Source organism: Myodes glareolus, chromosome 26 (assembly GCF_982192425.1).
Source record: "Myodes glareolus chromosome 26, mMyoGla1.1, whole genome shotgun sequence".
Taxonomy (NCBI): Eukaryota; Metazoa; Chordata; class Mammalia; order Rodentia; family Cricetidae; genus Myodes; species Myodes glareolus.
The window spans coordinates 36541606-36561601 of record NC_142051.1 but is presented as its reverse complement, the minus strand read 5'-3'; the positions used below and the strand labels follow the sequence as shown (position 1 = coordinate 36561601).

General features: G+C 41.3%; 1 protein-coding gene across 1 annotated transcript in view; it reads left to right on the top strand.

Annotated features, from left to right (window-relative positions):
- Cdk17 (cyclin dependent kinase 17) overlaps positions 1 to 19996 on the top strand; it is a 74231-nt gene that overhangs the window by 34256 nt on the left and 19979 nt on the right. Inside the window, exons 2-5 of the mRNA XM_087901989.1 lie at positions 5734 to 5880; positions 11624 to 11788; positions 16257 to 16390; positions 17649 to 17774. Of these exons, the coding sequence (XP_087758115.1) occupies positions 5763 to 5880; positions 11624 to 11788; positions 16257 to 16390; positions 17649 to 17774 (543 nt within the window). The 5' untranslated portion in view covers positions 5734 to 5762. The remainder of the gene's footprint in view (positions 1 to 5733; positions 5881 to 11623; positions 11789 to 16256; positions 16391 to 17648; positions 17775 to 19996) is intronic.

Below are 19996 nucleotides of genomic sequence, written 5' to 3'. Positions count from 1 at the left end.
TACCACATGAGCGCGGGAGATCACATTCAGGTCATCAGACTTGGCGTGATCACAGTTGCCGCTTACTAGCTGAGTCATCTCATCAGCCCCAAGAATTCTTTGTTTTTTGTTACATAGGTTTAAATCCACTTATTTTCTTTCATCTACTTTTTTGTTTGTTTATTTGTTTGAGACAGGGTTTCTCTGTGTAGCTTTGGAGCCTGTTCTAGAACTCACAAGATCTGCCTGCCTCTGTCCCTGAGTCCTGGGATTAAAGGCACGCGCCACCGCTACCTAGCTTCTTTCATCTATTTTAAGTTAACTCTTGCATATAGCATAAGAGTCCAACCCCACTGTATTCCATTAGAATACAGCCCTGTTGTTGGAAAGACTGTCTTGGTTTGTTTGAGCTCCTAGTTCTACTCCGTAGATGTATGTGTTAGGTCTGATACAAGTATTACAATGTGTTGATTACTATAGCATTTCAGCAGACTTTGTAGTAAGGAAAATAGAGTCTTCTAATTTTCTTATGTTTCAAATCACTGCGTTTATTCAGGTTCCTTTGGAATACATTTTAGGGTACGTTCTCCTGCTTGAAAAAAAAAAACAATGTTGGGCTTTCGATTGAATTTGTAGATCACCTTTGAGTAACAGTCTTCTAGTCCATGGAAAGGGAGTATGTTTTTATTTACAAACATCTTTTCTAACTTTTCAGCAATATTTTTTAGGTGTTTGTTTGTTTGTTTGTTTGTTTTTCAATACAGTTTCTCTGTGTGTCCCTGTTTCCTAGAATTTGCACTGTGAACCAGGCTGGCCTCGAACTCACAGAGATCGTCCTGCCTCTGCCTCCCGAGGGCAGGGATTAAAGGTGTGCTCCACCACCGCCTGGCTGTATTTTAGTTTTTAGCATGTGTCTGTCATCTCACTGGGTAACTCCTAAGGATTTATATTATTTTAAATACTGTTTGGTTACTATTGGAAATGTATTATTTTTGTGTGTGAGTACATGTGTGTGGTGTAGATGCACGTATGTGCACATATGTGGGTTGTAAAGGTGTTGTTCCTCAAGAGTTGTCTACCTTGCTTTTTGAGAAAGAACCTCTCACCAGTAAATATATCTTGTGCTGGATTTCCCTTTATTATACTAATTTATTCACCTCAGATGTTAGATATATACTTACATTGTGCTTTTTAATGAGTCAGTATTGATATTTTGCATGTTTTCTGGGATATTTGTTCACTTATTAGGTGATTCACTTTCTGGTGCCTAAGTCACAGAATTTTATGTTATTTTCTATTTAAATGGGTACTAATACCCCTATTTTCTTTTTTTAGGTTTTTGAATTTTTAAATTTTATATATTTTTATTGTATGTACTTTGGTGTTTTGACGTGGGTGTCAGGTCTCCTGGAACTGGAGTTACAGGCAATTGTGAGCTGCTGTGTGGTGCTGGGAATTGAACCCAGGTCCTCTGGAAGAGCAGTCAGTGCTCTTAACCACTGAGCCATCTCTCTAACATCCCCTGCTTTCTTTTTAAGTTGTGTTTATTTACTTGTGTGTGCAGCACTCGAATGCCATAGCATGTGTGGAGGTAAGGACAACTTTGAGAGTCTATTCTTCCCTTCACCATGTGTGTTTGGAGGATAAAATTCAGTCACCAGGCTTGGCAGTAAGTTCCCTTCCTACTGAGCCATCTCAGCCTCTCAAAGTCAGCATAACATTTCAAAGACCCCAATTCTGTTTTGTTTATCCCCTCTGTGTTCTTACTGTATATGTGTGTTCTGGTCTGCAGGATGTCTGTGTGCACCAGAGATGATGTGTGCACTGTTGTTAGGTAAAGTGCCCCGCACCTGTCTCTTAGGTCCCATGCATTAAACTTGCAGTGTTTTCAAGGTCGCCTCCTTTTTGTCGCCTTTTTCTGTCATTGTTGTAAGTTGGCTGTTGAAATCTCCGGCTTATTGTCACCCTCTTAGCTGTATTCCATCTCTTTCCTGTACCCCGAAAGCCTTCTTATATCATTCTTCATTGGACAGATCTGTCATCATTCCTGTTTCATTTTTGAAGTATAGTTTTGCTGAATGTAATATTCTTGGTTAACATTTTCTTTTTCCCTTCAATATTGAACTATGCTATTCCTGGCCTTTTAATTTCTCATGTGTCATCAGTTTGTAATCATGTTGCAGGACCCTTGTGTAGATTAGATAGCTTCACTCTGGCTACCTCAACATTCCTTGCTTTGGGATTTGTACACTTTTAATAAGAAGGTGTCAGTGTGGATCTCTTTGTGTTTATTCTTATTAGTCTTTGTGTGTTGATGTCATTGACATCAGAGTTGGAAAATTTGGAGCCAAAATTTATTTTTAACAAATGTATTTGTTTCCGTTTTGCGGCCCTTCAGGAACTATCATGATGCTGGTAGTCGTGTGTGCTTATGGGGTCTCAAATGCTGGTGCTCAGCCTGTTTATGTGTTTACCAGAACAGTCTTCATTGTTTGATGGCAAAGTACATATTAATTTGTACCGTTGTTAATTGTGAATAAAGGGACCCTTCCCTGACGCATGCTGCTGCTCAGATGCGCTACAGTAAGAAGTCCCTCGATCTACTTAATGTTCTGTGTTAGCATCAGCTGCCACTGTGGTCCATCCGTGGGTTCCTCTTCTGGAAAGTCTTGAATTCTGTATCTGTTAATAATTCCCACTTTCCACTTTTTCTTTAGGTCCTGGAACCTCCATGTTTGTTGTTTTTACATGGCCTTGTCTACAATTGTGAAGATATTTTACATTCTTGTTTTCATGCCAAATTTATATTTTACATTTTACCTAAGTCTGTTTGGGCTGACCACTTTGTAGGTGCTCATTAGCCACATTGGCCCATATTTTGGCTAACTAAACTCAGTGCTATAATACAGAATCCATATATAATTGATGTATCCTATGCTTTATTATCTTGTCCTTCTTCTAGAGCAATAGCAAGACTGTGGTCTGCTAACTTTAAAAAAAATGTTACATAGTGTTCTGCAGTGATGCTATGTAGTTAAGTAGACATTAGGGAGCACATAACTCCGTTAGAGATGGTGAGGTCTGAAAAGTTGGAAGAGCGTGTAGTGATCTGGCTTGAGGGCTGACTTATGAGCACTTCCTCGCATGCGTGAGGTGTTGCATTTGGTCCTGAGCACTGACAATAATTATCCAGTATGACTTAGTTTCAGGTATATGGAGACACTCAGATCAAGTGCAGTATTCCAAGGGCTTCCAGGTTTTCACCCAGCAGCCTCTCACAGATGTAGAGTTAAGCACCTAGGCCTGCTTAGTTACCCCGCTGCTGGGCCTGGTGCTCTTGAACCTTCTTGAAAGAGGGCTTCTGTAGTGTGAATCTTTTTGTCATGTTGTTGTTCTTTGGCATTTGAGGTCTCAGTCAGTGTCTCCAGTCTAGCTGGGAATTTACTGTATAGCCCATGCGTCCTGCCATCGGTCAACCTTCCGGGGACTGGGGTTAAAGGTGTGCGCTACCATGCTTAGCTTTAGCCAATGGTCTTAGAGAAACAAAATGAGAATGACTAACTTAATCACCTTAAATATCTAAGATGTTGAAACAGATGATGTAGTCTTTGTCATGGCAGAACTATATCCGAAGGTGAAAGGGATAACATTTAGGATGTATACACTTAGCACAGTTAGGGCATGCCTGCAGTTAGCATGTTTCTTTGCAGCCAGCTTGAGCTTGCTGGACTGCCTCCTATTGACATCTGTATATTGTTGTGTCTGACCCGCACCAAAACTTCCATTTTGCCTATGATGGGGTAGCTTTAGGCGAACTGAAGTCCTGCTGAAGCTATGGAAGTGCTAGGGGAGTGAGACCATTTTTGAAGTGTATGAGGCCCTCAGTCAGTCCAGACTTGGGCAGGGATTGAGGAAGGGTGTATTTCTGCTGTTTGTGAGTCTTTAAAAGTTAACTACCATTAAACCGTTCTCAGTGGGAAGATAAAGGTTGAACAGGGCATAAGAGAAGAGCCCAAACCTACGATGACAGCAAACAGAGTCTCCACTGGTTTGTTCTGCTGCTTTTATTCTGACCCTGGGTTTACAGTTGGAGACTTGCAGGGCCTTCCCATGAAAGTGACGGTAACGCCGCGGTGGGTGGACTCTCAGTGCCGGAGATTCGGTCTACAGCGGTCTCTGTCCTTCACTGGATTGAGATCATCTGCTGGTCTGTTCTACTTGGACAGCGAACTAGGAAAGAGGGAGATGGCAGGCAGCATCTGCAGCCTGCCCACTGCTCCAGCTTCACGTCCAGAGTCTGGCATCCAGTGAAATATTGCCACCTGCACAGCCACCAGAGAAAAATCCCAACAGCAGAAACAAATCAACAGGTTATACAGCCTTTGGGGTTATAGACAGGAGCTTTACCATGTGGTGGATTGATATGTTCATGAAAATGGAGGCTGAAGCTGAGACTTTGCCTAGAGAACTGGAATCTATAGAAGAGAATCCCATGGGGGTTCTATAACTGAAAAGCAGATAGATGTCGTCACAGGCTGGACACAGGAGGAGGAGGAGGATGAATGGTAAACTAGAGGGTGAGTTACTAGGCATTATTCAACACCACCTGGTCTGTTTCCATATCGGGACCAAACCAGGCTATCCTGTGGATGCTTTTTAGACTCATTAACCAGCATGTCTTAAGATTTTAGACCTCGGAAATGAACAGAAACCATATTAGATTATAGTTGCAATTCTTGCCTTTTAATGTGTGTAGTTTCGTATTTTATTATGGCGGTGTCATAAAATTAGAGTGACTACATAGCAGGGAAATGGTCAAATATGACATTATCAGTCATAAATTTGTGTTTCTGTTTCCCAGCCTTTGCGCAAACAAAAAAGTCTTTCTATAAGATACCTGCTCGGCAAACCTAGAGTATACCCTTAGAATGAGAAGTTAAGCAAAACACATATGGGAGACATATAAACAGCTGGCTTATTTTAGCATCGGGGCGTTGTAAAAGGCCCTTGTTTTATTTAGAATAACTTTCATAGCTTGCAAGGTGATCTGGTAAGTTTGCTTACTGGGGGTCCTAAAGAACAATTAGAAAAGAAGGCACAGGTCTATCTAATGTTGAGTTGGCTAAGGGAACAAGTGCCTTCTTTTTCACTTGGCAGACTTAACTGACTCGAGTAAGATGGGAAAAAATACCGCCGGTTACATTTGCCATCGTGTAAATTGTAGCCTGCAGTTTGCGTGCTACAGAACCTCACAGCTGTTATACTTTAGAAGAAAGGGTAAATGACAAAACCTCACCTCTGAGTCTTAGTTCTCTTGCCTAGTGTTTGATGGTTTGCTTGGGGGAGGTCTTTGAGCGATTTCCCTACCATGAAAATGGGATAAGACACGGATCTGACTCTTAACTGAATGATGGCTGAGACTTGTGGTGGAACCTAGGCGGCGAAGTAATAGTCCATTTTCGCGCTAGCAGTTTCCAGAGGGCACGCCTTAGGGAGTTTTCATTTCTTCAGGTCTCATTCTTAAGGTCTCTCTGTGGACCTTAATAGAACTTTTCCCTTCTGTTGATGCCAACTAAATATAACGTTAGTCAAATTAGACCTTTTTAAACAAAAAGTGTAGATTCGGTGATGTTTTCTGGAATTGAAGCATCCCTAATATATTCTCTTTTAAAGATTCCCTGTAAGCCCAGAGTGACATTTTTCTTGAGCAATAAAATATTTAAATTTCCCTTTTTGTTTGTTCTTTACTTTCAGAACTTTCCACGCTACATCCAGCTGATAGGATGAAAAAGTTTAAGAGGAGACTGTCCCTCACGCTCAGGGGAAGCCAGACGATCGATGAATCCCTGTCGGAGCTGGCCGAGCAGATGACAGTGGAGGAGAGCAGCGGCAAAGACAGCGGTAAGGCCGGGCGTGAGGATTTAGCTGCCTCGCAAACACAGCGGAATCAAGCTGAACATGGCGCCTTTGTTAAACCGTTCCTTGTTTGGGGGTTTTTGTTTGTTTGGTTGGTTTTGAGGGGCAAGACTCACTTAAATATGCTTGGCTAATGCCATATTCTGCTCTCATCCCAAATGAGATGTACTACCAATGTCCTTGATCTCCTACTCCTGTGAATCCCTTTCTGTTTTATTAATTCTTAAATAAAAATAAAGTCTATAAAATTGTATTGATTGTTAAATAACTATTTGTAAAATAGCATTTAAATATTTTATGACTATGTTTATAAAATTCTTGTTTGTAGCTTTATTGTAGTTATATAGCATTCTAGGTGTGCAAAACTATGCAATCTATGACTGTCTTCGTAGTAATGAGTGAATTTGCTGTTTTCTTATTTAACGTAACACAGTGTGTTCATAGCACTGAGAACACTCATAGCAAAGACTAAAACATGATGTTTCATTGGACAGTGCTTTTTACAACACAAGGTAATAGCACACAAATTTTAATGTAAAAATTTGAAGGATTTGTTAAGTTGAATGAATTAAAATGTAAGATTGGTGAAAATCTTAGAACAAGACTATATAATCAAAGCCAAAATCACCCGAGGCATGTCCTAGTGACCAGGAAGGGGCTTGTAAAAATGGCTGCTAGTGAGCCATGGCTTGCAGCACCTGGAGAGCTTCCTTTCCTGTGCCGAAATTCTGGTCGGAGATCTCTGGCAGTGACTGAAAGCCTGGGTGTCCGCCCCACTGCAGGTCAATGCTGGTGGTGTAGACAGGCAGAGGGAGGGGTCTGTAGGTTAGCAGTCTTGGTTTGGGACTGCGGAGGGGCTAACACACCGAAATGCTGCTTCATGGACGTCGAGAGGTCAGTTTGTCCTCCCAGGCTTCAGAGACTTTGCTTTTTTTCCTCAGTCAAATCATTATTTGCTGAACATTGTCTGCCTTGTGTCTGTTTTCATAGTCTGCTTGGTTTGCTGACGCTTTCCTTGATGGTTTGCTTTCTGACAGAGGGGAGAAAAATGAGCTCAATAAGAAATTTAAGACACTAATTTGGACATCATTATATATAGGTGGTAAAATTTGCACTTGGCTTAGATCTTGAAGATGATTTTGTACTATTTATCCCTCTTATAAAAGGATTAGTGAGATACATGGGGCAGAATCCTACTATTCCCTTAGACCCCCATTGAATTCTTGGTGGTAACAGTAGTTGAATCCAGTTTGCTCATTCTTGTGCTAGAAATGTCTGGCCAGTGCATTTACCAGTGATGTTCAGGGATAAAAGAGGCACTGTGTACCTCATAGTACATAACTTCTGGAATGTATTCCTAATGAATATTTGATTACCAGACAAACTTTTTTTGTTATTGTTGAAACTGAGTCATAGCTGGGCTGTGGCGACAGAACACACCTTTAATCCCAGCACCTGGGAGACAGAGGCAGGCAGATCTCTGTGAGTTTGAGACCAGCCTGGTCTACAGAGTGAGTTCCAGAAAGGCTTCAATGCTACAGAGAAACCCTGTCTCAAAAAACCAAAACCAAAACAAATATCGTGGAAGATGCACTGACTTTATTGAGAGAGCTTATTAATAATTTAGGCTAATTGTATATTTTGTGGAATATTTTAGTAAATACCTTAAAAACCTGATTAGTTTGTAACAAACGGTGATGTTCTAGGGTTTCTGGTGCTGTGCAGAGATACTGTGATCATGGCAACTCTTATAAAGGAAATCATTTAACTGGGGCTAGCTTACAGTTCAGAGGTTTAGTCCATTATGTTCATGGCAGCATGTAGGCAGACACAGTGCTGGAGAAGTTGCTGAGAGTTCTTCATCTTGATCTGCAGGGAACAGAAACAACTGTGTGTCTCACTGAGTGAAGCTTGAGCAAAGGAAACCACAAAGCCCCCCCCCCCCCACAGTGACACACCTCCTCCAAGAGGCCACACTTTCTAACAGTGCCATTCCCTTTGGGGACCATTTTCTTTCTAATCACCATATTCTACTCCCTGGCCCCCAGAGGCTTGTAGCCGGATCACAGTGCAAAATGCATTCAGTCCAACTTCAAAAGTCCCCATAGTCCATAACAGTCTCAAACTTATTTAAAAGTCTAAAGTTCAAAGTCTCTTCTGCTGAGATACATACAATCTGTTAACTGTAATCCTTTGGAAAATCAGATCAAAAGGCAGATCACATACTTCCAACATATAATGACACAGGATATACATTACCATTCCCCAAAAGGAAGCATGGTGAGGAAATACTGAACCAAAGCAAGAACAAAAGCTATCTGGGCAAACTCCTAACTCTGGATCTCCATGTCAGATGTCAAAACACTCTCCAGATCTCCAACTCCTTTCAGCTTTGTTGACTGGAACATACTTAGTTCTTGTGAGCTGATTCCACTCCCCGTTATCAGCTCTCAGCAGATCTTCCACGGCCCTGGCATCTCTAACATCTTGGGGTCTCCAAAGCAATTCAGGCTTCAACTTCATAACTTCATGCAATGGCCTCTGTAGGCCTCCATGCAGGGACACCCCTGAGATATGCCTGGCTTCATCAGTTTTCCTTAGTCTCAAAGGAAAATCCCATAGCCCTTTTCTTCTATCCTTGACTGTAATAAAGCCAGAACCACATGGTAAAAACTACCAAGTTCTCCTGCTTCCTGGGGCTGGACCATGGCCCCTCGTTCAATTCCATCTTCACTAGCTTTCTGTCTTCCATGGTGTCTTTCACTGTCTAAGCCTGGCTGTCCTGAAATTGGATCTGTAGACCAGGCTGGCCTCAAACTCAGAGATCCTCCTCCATGTGCCTTCTGAGTGCTGGGGTTAAAGGCGTGCACCAGCACATCTGGCTCTAAGCTTTTCTTTAATTCCTTTTCACAAGTTAGAAACTTAGCTGGGTGGGATCTTGCTCTGAGGTCACCACTTCCTTTATTCCATTTCTTATTCTGTTTATCTCCTAAAACACAAGACTTATAGCTCCTTTCCACTTCCTGGCATTCCTTTTCTCCTCATTAAATTATACATTTTGTGTTTTTACTTTGTCATCTTGCTCCTTTTCATTATAAATTTTCATTAGAGTTAAACTAATAATCACATGGTAGAATCTATATTAGACTGATTTGAGATTTCCTTCGCTGACTAATTTAAAACTCTTAAATTTAGTCTCAGGGAGACTTTTTGGACAAGGGCAAAAAGCAGCCACCTTCTTCACCAAAATATCACAAGAACGGTCTCTAGGCAACATACTAAAATTCTCCTCTAAAACCTGTTGAGCCTGCCCCTCCACAGTTCAAATCCTCAGCACCGCTGTCTCCCATACTCCTACTAGGGTCTCCCATAAGCAGCACGTAAAGCATTCCACTGCTTTAATCCACAGTCCCAAGGTCCATATTCCTTCAAACAAAAGCGAGGTCAGGCCTGTCACAGCAGTATCCCACTCCTGGTACCAACTTCTCTCTCAGGGTTTCCATTGCTGTGAAGAGACACCATGACCACAACAACTCTTATAAAGGAAAACATTAATTGAGACTCGCTTACAGCTTCAGAGGTTTAGTCCATTGTATTCATGGCAGCAGGCAGGCAGACACGGTGCTGGAGAAGGAACTGAGAGTTCTACATCTTGATCCGCAGGCAGCAGAAGCAACTGGGTGTTTCACTAAGTGTAGCTTCAGCAAAGGAGACCTCAAAGCCCCCCACACTTTCTCCAACAAGGCCACCTACTCCAACAAGGCCACACCTTCCAGTAGGGCCACTCCCTGGAGGGCAGGCATGCATTTTCTTTCCACCACCAGGGGTAAAATGTTAAAAAATACCTAGTATTTTAAAAATAGTATAAGTTGTTTCTTTATAGCAGATAGTAAAGAAGAAAAAATAGGAAAGCTGTTGGAGTGACTTGCTAACCATACCTGAAGACACAGCAAACTTTGATCCCTCTTCGTCATGAACCGCCACAGTCAGTTGCTGCTAATTTTCTGTGTACGGTAGATTTCATCTACGTTCTTGACAGGGATTCTAAGTCTGGTTGGATCATGTTAGTGCCTACTAGCTGTAGTAAACACACTTCCCCTATAGTTTATTTTCCTCCAGTTTTGTTTCTAGCATAAAAACTACAGAAGATGGGTTGCCCACAGAGATAGAGCCCATGCCAACATGCTGTATAAGAATATATGTGGACTGTGCTATTTAAAGATCTCACGTGTAGTATAATAAGTTTATAAAGCAAACGCGGTCTTTATCTACTTTGAAGCAGTGCCCATGCGGGCTGAAGGAATAAGTGAAATAGTTTGTAACTTCTCTGAGTAAACTTCCCTGGACAGATTTTTGATTTCCAGTCTCTAAATTGATCACAAGCGTGGTCAGGAGCCCTAATGCACTTTCATCCTATGTCGGCATGTGGCTGTCATGTGTGTTGTAACACAATGGAGAAGTTCACCCTTGTTGGGCTGGAGTTATATAAATATCTTAGAAAAATGTAATACACAGCACCTTTGGTTATCATTTATGTTTTTCTTCTCAACTGGAATTTGAGAGATTTCTATAGTTTTAATAATTGTATCACACTTTGAAGCTTAAAATCAGTTTAAGATGTTCTGCTATGACTGTAATTCACAATACATTGTGTAGCTAGAATGTTTGCACATTGATTGGTAGATTGAATCCAGGAAAGAAGAATCCTGAATTTTACATATTGAATTTGAAGTCAATTTGTAAAAATAAGCTTAATCTTGACCATTCTACACATACTGACCCTAACTTAGAACAGCTTTATTTAAACATAAATTTAAAATTGTAAATGGAGGTTTAAAATATTATTTCTAAAATATCTACTGTAAAAGATAACTCTGAGAAATTTTTTTGTTTTGTTTTATTTATGTGTTTGTAGCACTGAAAATTGGACTTGGGGCCTCACACCTGCTAGGCAAGCACTGTACCACTGAGCTATATTCCCAGCCCTAAGAATTTAGTTTTTAAAAACTGTCAAAAATTAACTTGTTTCATTTCCTCTAAATGTTAAGCATAGAGTTATTATATGGACCAGCAGTTCCATTTTGGGAGGTATACTTAATGAAATTGAAATAGGTGTTAGAACAAAATACCGCTAAGATTCTTCCTCATGGATAGCTGATTCTGATGTACTGTATTGTCAGATATTTCTGCTCGGTAATGGGTCTTTGCTTGTTTAAAAATTATTTATATAATAGAATACCATTTGGAGCAATTGTCTCAGCCTCCATATTGATAAGCACTTAAGTATACCTGTTTTATTCGCTAACTGACTTGCCTTTCTAAACATCTAAAATAGAGGTATAGATTTCTTTAGGTAAGGATTACATGTGTTATATTCTACAGCACATTTGACTACGAGGCACATGCAAGATAGGCAGCACATGAAGTAATATCAAAATGATTTCAAGATGTAAAATAATAAAATAATAAAAACCTTGGCAGGGTATATTAGTGATCATTAACCAGTTTTGGTCTTTGGATCAACTTAAAATGTTAAGGTATTTCCTATAAATATTCTTTCATAGCAATTATTTTAACTCTAGCACCTTGAATAAATAGCCAAAGAAGTGAGCTTCCGTGTAAATGATCTCTATTACAACTTTTGCTTTGTTTTGTCTTCTTAACCCTTCTCATGCGATCCTGACTCTGGCGATGACCGTGGATGATTCTTGGATGCCATGAACCACAGAGCCTATCGTGAAGAATGGCAGGCCTCCAACGTCCCACAGCATGCATTCCTTCCTCCACCAATACACAGGCTCCTTCAAGAAGCCGCCACTGCGAAGGCCCCACAGTGTCATTGGAGGAAGCCTTGGTTCCTTCATGGCAATGCCCAGGAATGGAAGCAGATTAGGTAATGTGCTTCTGTTACATTTAACTTTCTGATTGTAAGACATGCACACTGGTTGTGAGTTGTATGAAGAAAGAAATATGGAGGAGTGCCAGTGCCATAGGGCAATAGTGTTTGCACACCTGTTCATCCAGAGCAGCCTTTATAAAAATCACACGAAAGGTTCCAGGCTGTGGCTAGTGCTCACCTGTCATACTGTGTCATAGTATATAGTCATGCTGTATCCTAGTATATAGTCACACTGTGTCATAGTATATAGTCACACTGTATCCTAGTATATAGTCACACTATCCTAGTATATAGTCACACTGTGTCATAGTATATAGTCACACTGTGTCATAGTATATAGTCACACTGTGTCATAGTATTTAGTCACACTGTATCCTAGTATATAGTCACACTATCCTAGTATATAGTCACACTGTGTCATAGTATTTAGTCACACTATATCCTAGTATATGGTCCAGTTTAAGAAATAGATTGTCACCTGATTTGTTATTCTTTTGCCTTTGTATCCTTAGAAATATCTAGAAAAAAAAATCTGTGAGTTTTTGTGTATTCATGTCTCTGATCATTTTTGTTAGTGGTATATTACGTTTTAATTTTAACAGCTATGTTTAAAATGTCCCATTGGATAACTGTGCTTACTAAAGTTCCTGAGTATTTTATTCTACTATTTGCTTTATTTCTTACCACAGAAGGTTACTTTCTGGCTCGTTTCAGTAATTTTAAGACTGAGCCTCCCTACAGTATGGTGTCATCTGTGAGAAGTGTGCCATTATCCCTGTCGGTGCGGCACAGAAGAAAGAGTGGGGTGCCGGAGTCACCTCAGCTGGTTGTTAAACATCGCCACTGGTACACTTTAAATTGTGCGGGTTTAGAGTGAAGCAGCTCAATTTAAAGAACAGAGATAATGAGTACTCCAAAGTCGTTACCCTTTAGCCTCTTTTCTGCTGTCTGAGATTATCTACTCTCTGAGGGTTCTTTTGCATTGCGTGTCAGTAGTGATAATACTGTATAATGGTGTGCACAGTTCTGTGCATTGTGTGTCAATCGTATGGGATAACACTGTGTAACGGTGTGCCATTGCACATTTCTTTCTAGCACATCACATGTCCAGTAATACTATGCCAATAATTTGAAGTCAGCCATAAAGGGGGTATTTATCTTTAAGAAATCAGGTCTTGACTTGTAGTTCTGTTGGTTGTGTAGACAAGAGGTTGGTTTGCAGGTGTTTTAGGTTTTATGGCCTGTAGTCACTGTTGCATATTCTTTCTCTGTGGGCAGAAACCTTTAATAAAAACGCAGCCAACACTTTTAGCTCAGGAACAGTATAAAGACATCAGTTCTTGCTGGGCAGCAGTGGCACACGCCTTTAATCTCAGCACCGAAGAGGCAGGGGCAGGCCGATCTATGTGAGTTTGAGGCCAGCCTGATCTACAGAGTAAGTTCCAGGACAGCCAGGGCTACACAGAACAAACCCATCTCAAAACACAAAACAATTAAAAAAAAAAAATCTGTTCTTGAGACTCTTGGTCTAGGGTTAAGGTGGTACATTGGCAGTGTTAGTGGTATAGGCAGAATGTAGAAGTGTATTGTGCCTTTGTCAGTTTCATAGTGAGTGACACAAAGCTTGAATAAGCAAATATTCTTAGTTCTTGATATTCTTCACGTTTCAGCAAAGGCCTTTAACCCACAAGCAAAGTAGGGAAGTTCCGGCGCAGGCCTTCATTCTGTCTCTTCAGTTGCATCTTGAAGGAGACAGAAAACCATGGTGCTTGTTAGTTGCCGTGAATGATCTCTTGGTCGAGTCAAATGGCACTCCCGTGTCCATCATATCTGAGATTGATACCTTTGCTCTGTAGTCCTTCACAGCAGCCGGTTGGTTTGGTTTGCTTGTGGCTTGCTTGGTTGCTAGTACTGAGGATCTGAACCTACGGGCTCGCTGAGACAATGTTACGCAAATGCTGCATCGCTGAGCTTCCATGGCCTTGCTATTTGTCCAGGCAGGCCTTGAACCTGTGGACTCTCAGCAGACTTTTGATATTTTAGAGACCGCAAACTTAATTTTCTAGTAGGTATTCTGCGAATAGTGCTTGGAATGCTCAATCAAGAAGCATCTTGCTGTGTAGCCTCCTCTGGTATCTGCTGTTCCATCCTTCTGCCTTAATTCTCGAGTTCTGGGACGACAGGCATGTGCCATCACTGTGGGTAGCATCTTTTTAAAATGAGTTAGTTCCATTTTATTGTGGACCAACCAATGACAGGTGTAATGACAGGGTAGAGGCAAAAGAGCAGGTTTCTAGTCCAGCTGTGTGTCTGAGCTGTCTGATCTGAAAGTCGGTTACTATTGTAAGTCTCCAATTCCGGGAATGTGGAAAATGAAGCAAGTCACTGTACTTCTCAAGAACTACTTTGAGTCTGTAATTTTATTCAATTCTTGATAATAATTTAAATTGTCCTTCTTGTAAATATTTTTATAATTTGAAAATATAAAGAGATTTTCCCCTCTCCTCCCTCTGCCTTCCTAGTGCTGGGATTAAAGGCATGTCCCACAATGCTGATACTCTATTTTGCTTTGTATTGCTGTGAGAAATACCACGATCGAAAACAACTAGGAGAGAGGGGTTTTGTTTTGTTTTGTTTTGTTTTTGCTTGTTGACTTACACATCCCAGTCACAGTCCATTGTTGAGGGAAGCCAAGGCAAGAGCTCAAGCGTGGCAGGAACCTGGAGATGGGAGTTGAAGCAGAGACAGTGGAGGAGCTCTACTTTGCTGCCTTGCTCCATGTGGCTTCTTCAGCCTTGCTTTCACATCACGTGCAGCCTGGGGCCACCTGCCTGGAGTTGTACCACCCACAGTGGGCTGGCTCCTCCTGTATCAATCATTAATCAGGAAAACGCACTACAAGCTTTTCCTACAGCACAATCTGATAGAGGCAGTTTCTCAATTGATTTTCTCTTTCCCAAGTGACCACGTGACTCTAACTTGAGTCAAGTTGGCAAAAAACTGTCAGTACAATTAACCCCTTGTCATCTTGACAAAAATATCACTGTCAAACCCCAACCTTTCCTTTATTTGTCCCCAAGATACCATAGAAATATTGCTATTATATAAGTATAAACCATACTTTATCTTTAAAAGTCCCATAGTTTTTCAAAATCTTCAGACACTTTTAAAAGGTCCAATCTCTTTAAAATGTTCATCATATCCAAGGTCTCTCAGTTTGAGCTGCTGTAAAATAAGAAGAGTTGTATACTTCTTATTCCAAGAGGCAGGAAACAGCACAGTTAAAATGAAATCAGAGCAAATCCAATAGCTCACAGTGTAAACCAAAGCCTTTAGCTAAATGTCCAGCATCTAGAATTCAGTCACGCATGATGCTCTGGGCCAAAAGGAACTTGGGTAGCTCCACCTCTCCTGCTGTGCCATCCATGGCACCCACAGCTGATCTCACAGATTCAGGTCGGTTCCACGCCACACCTGCCTGTCTGTGGTGGTTGTCCCACAGTCCTGGACTCTCCCATGTGCTGGGGTCTCCACCGTGCTTGGGCTGTACACTCAACAGTGGCATCATCTGGCCTCCCTTCAGGGACTCTGTAACCTGCTTCACGGTGCTGAGCCTCAGCTTCTCTCCAGGTTCTCCAGACTGCTTCACTCCCGGGCTTTCCCCTACGACTGAGACTACACGTTCGCCAACGGCCCCTCCTGGCCTCTCACAGTGCCAGGCTCAGCGGCTGTCCATGCCCTTCAACCCTGCAGCCCTCATGCTGCCAGCACCAGCAGCACATGGGAGACTATTGCACATTACCAAGATTGGCTGCCAGCTCGAGAGGCAGCGTTGGTTCCCTCTGGACCACAGCTCTGTGTGCCGACCCCGAGGAAATAGTTCCCAGAAGATTTCACCTCAGTGGTGCTGGCCCCTTAATCACAGCTGCTGTAATAAACGCCATGGTTAAAGCAGCTGGGGAGAAAGAGTTTCTTTGGCTTTTACTGCTCAGTCACAGTGCATCTCTGGGAGAAGCCTGGGCAGGAACTCGGGCAGAGCAGGAACCTGGAGCCAGGAGCTGAGGCAGAGTCCTGACTTACTGGCTTGCTGTCTTCTACAAGTGAGAACCCGCAGTGGACTGGGCTCTCACTTCGATCCTTAGTCAGGACCGTTCTCCACGAGCTGGCCTATAGGGCAGTCTGATGGGGACTCTTCTCAGTTGGCTGTAGCTTATGTCGAGCTCACTGAAAACCAACCTGCACACCCGGCCTGAGATTCTTATATCTCTTGTAAGGAATTTATGTTTTGATCTGTTAGCTGCATATCTGTGTATCCAGACTATTCATGACTTTCAATACTGTGGCTTCCCTTGTTGACTGCCTCTGTTTTACCTGTAATGATAAGGAATTGTACGACAACTATAGATAATAATAGATAAGATCTGTATTTTAAAGGGAGACAATGCCTTCTTTTCTGCTACAGATATTGTTCATGAAAATCTGAAAATGGGATCAGATGGTGAGAGTGACCAAGCGTCTGGGACATCATCTGATGAAGTCCAGTCACCTACCGGCGTTTGCCTCAGAAATCGTATACACAGACGGATCTCAATGGAGGTGAGCGTTTACAAAATGCCGACATGCCTTTGTATGGATACTGGTGTTTTTAAAGGAACATGCACACAGATGGAGCAAATAGATGCTTATTTGAAACCTTTCTTTTTTTTCTCCCTCACAAACAAATCGAGTGTCTACTATGTGCCAGACACAGTTCACACACACACACCTAGTGAAAAAACAAAACAAAAACCAGGCCTGAGGCAGCAGAAGGAGACTCTGAAGGAGAACGTGGGCAGCTGGAGAGCCGAGGGAACCCAGCAGTCGTGATGATGCAGGACTCTCTGCCTTGGCACTTTTCGTGAAGGCAAATGGCCCTTACCCAAGAGCCCCTATGCCTAGTGAGCTGGAGTTTGAATGCTTCTTTTTTCTAATTACAGCCCCAAGACAACTATACATTAATTACAGTTCACATCCTGTAGAAAACCGTTTTCTTAATCACACCTTTTCAGTAGTCATGTGGGCATTTTGTAGTTTTTATATATAAGTTGTAATTCTAAGAGGCATAAATAAACCAGAACCAGCTTGTTTTCTACTTCGTTAGTCTCTGCTGTTACACCTATACATCCCTACGGTGCATTAAGTTATTTCTCCATGTAAAAGAAGAGAGAGTTGGGAACTGCATGGGGGCTTAGCAGCAGAGACTATTTGGAACCCTTGCAGGGGACCCGGGTCCAGTTCACAGTGCCCATGTGGTTCTAGGGGACATGATACTCCCTTCTGGCCTCTGAGTGCACTAGGCACACACATAGTTCACATACGTAAATGCAGATACAACATTCATAAACATAAATAAATATTTAAAAATGCATGTTGTAGTCTTATGAACAGATGTTTGTTATGACTGTTATTATTTCAGTATATCTTGTAAGTTAAAAAGCTTTCTGCAAAGATACCGAGCATGTTTCAAATTAACACTTTAGTGAAAAAGAGATGGTTGAGCAGGTAGCAGCACTTGCCGGCAAGCCTGTAGCCTGAGTTCAGTCCCTGGAGCCCACGTGGTGGAAGGAGAGGACTGGTTCCTACAGACTGTCCTCTGGCCACTTGGCGATTGCACTCTGTGTTAGACTGCTTCCTTAGAGTGTGATCTCAAAGTAAAGTTCAACATAGATTTGCTAAAGAACGTGCTGAGCCTTTTAAAACCATTTCTGTAAAACCGCATTATTTGCCGTTGATCACAGAAATATTTTGGCCTTAAGTGATTTTGGAATTGCAAGGAAACTTGAGTCTAATGCCCTGGCCTTCTCCATCTGTGCAGGACTTGAATAAGCGGCTGTCCCTTCCTGCAGACATCAGGATACCTGACGGGTACCTGGAGAAGCTGCAGATCAGCAGCCCGCCCTTCGACCAGCCCATGAGCCGCAGGTCCCGGAGAGCCTCCTTAGTAAGTTTCTGGCCTTGCACTGTGCCCTGAGGATGGCGTGTTTGTCTTTCTGGAGTGTAACTCTTATTCCTTCTTATCCCTTTGTCTTTTTCTCTTCTTTTCCCCTCCTTTCTCCCTCCTTCTCCTCCTTTTCTCTTCCCATCCTTTCCTGCCTCTTAAACTTTCTTAAACCCAGGGGTTTGCTTGTGCTAGGCAACCGCTTCATGTTCATTTGTACCCCCAGCCCCGAAGTTATTTTTATATGTGAATTTTAAGGCACTCGCTTAATTTTATTATATTATTGTCTACATTTGTCATTTTTCACACTTAAAGGTATATTGGAGCAGGACTTAAATTCATCTTATTTTTGGACGTGTCTGCTGGATATAAGAGTACCATATGGACTAAATGTACAGCCGTGTGTTGGTGATCCATTTACAACAGTGTACCAGACTCTAAGTCAGCTCATTGTATGTTTGTGGTCTTGTCACACTCGTGTAACCAGTACCCAGATGAATAAATGAAAGCTTCAGACACCTTTCCGCTACTTTTCTCTTTACTTGATACCCCTCCTTCCTTAACTTACCCATAATCCCTGCTTCTGATAACGAAGATTAGTTTTATATTTGGTCACACTGTTTTGAGTACACTCTTCGTAGTGTGATTTTATATCTGCGCCTTCTCATTATTCATAGACATGATGATATTTGTCTTTTAAAGTACTTAATACTCTCTGACATTACTTTCTCTGAGAGAGGGACTTGGTGGTGTGGAATTGGCTGTGTAAACCAGGCTGTCTTCTCACTCATCTTCTTTGCTCAGCCTCCGTAAGTGCTGGGATCGCAAGCGTGTTTTTCAGCACCTGAGTCTGTCTCCTACCTACTCTGATGTAACCTTTTGAACTATATGTAGTTATAAATATATGTTATAAAATGTGTTTATACAAATATGCAAGAAATTTGTGTATTATACAGTTTCTATATTATAAAATCGCAGCATGTATATAAGTATACAGAATGTATTTTTGTAGTTTCCTTATTTGTTCATTGCTGAGTCTGTGTGTTTCATCTGATTTATTGCATGTAGTCATAGTCTGTTCTCATTGTCATATGGTGCGCAATTGTATAAGCGTACTGTCTTTCTTGAGTGTGTTAGACTTCTGAACAGGCTTGCTTAGACTGTGAAAAGTTATTTCTTAAAGTAATGAATTATTCTTTTGGAATAAATTACCATAAAGATCTTCATTTGTATAAAGAGCACATTATGGAGTCTCAATATTGTATTACAATGTAGGGCTCCTAGAACCATTTCTAGTTGTCTTTGTGATGCCTAGTAGAAGTCGCTGCAGATTGTCAACGCAGGAAAGTGAGAACGCTGTACGTGTTCACTGTGTGCTCAGCACCGGGCACTGTCCTTGATGAACGTCGAATAAGTGAGCTTTGTCTTTCATCTGCTGAATACTCTCTGCAGGGTGCCAGCAAGCTGCTAATTGTATTTATTGTGAATCTGTCATTTTTAACATAAAAATGCAGGCAAAGTTTTCTAAAACTTCCATTTAAAGATTCACCAATTGCTATTTGGATGTAATCATTGAGTCTACTAAATTGAAAATTTCTTAAGGGATTTGGGATCTGTAACTGGGATCCGACAACTAGTTCACTAGCGTGAGTCCTTTTGTCAAATTTCCTGGCCATCTACATGGATGAAACCCAGTAGTACTGTTTATTTTATAGATGAACTAGATCCAAATGTCACTTTAGGTTAATAATTACACTTTAGCATTCACTTTCTCTTATAGATATATGCTTCTTTTTAATTGGCACATATCCTGCATATTTATAGTGTGGCATTGCAATACATGTGTACAATGTGCTTTGACTAAAGTAGGCAGCATATTTATCACCAAAATATCTATTTGTGAGGAATATTTAAAATATACTAGACATTTTGACATATACAATTATTGTTGACTGTAGTTACTTTGTGTGCACATATACATGTATTCGTGTGTGTGATCTATACTAATAATGTCACTGTATTTCATTCTCTAAAGAGCAACTCTTGGGATTGAGGATTTAGCTCAGTGGTAGACCCTGAGGCCCTGGGTTCGGTCCCTCAGCTTTTTTTTTTTTTTTTTTTTTTTTTTTTTTTTGCGAGGAGGGGGGAGGAATAACTAAAGAGGACTCTTTGCAACATTAATTTTGATGCATCTGTTCTATTTTATTCCATATGTATTTGGTACT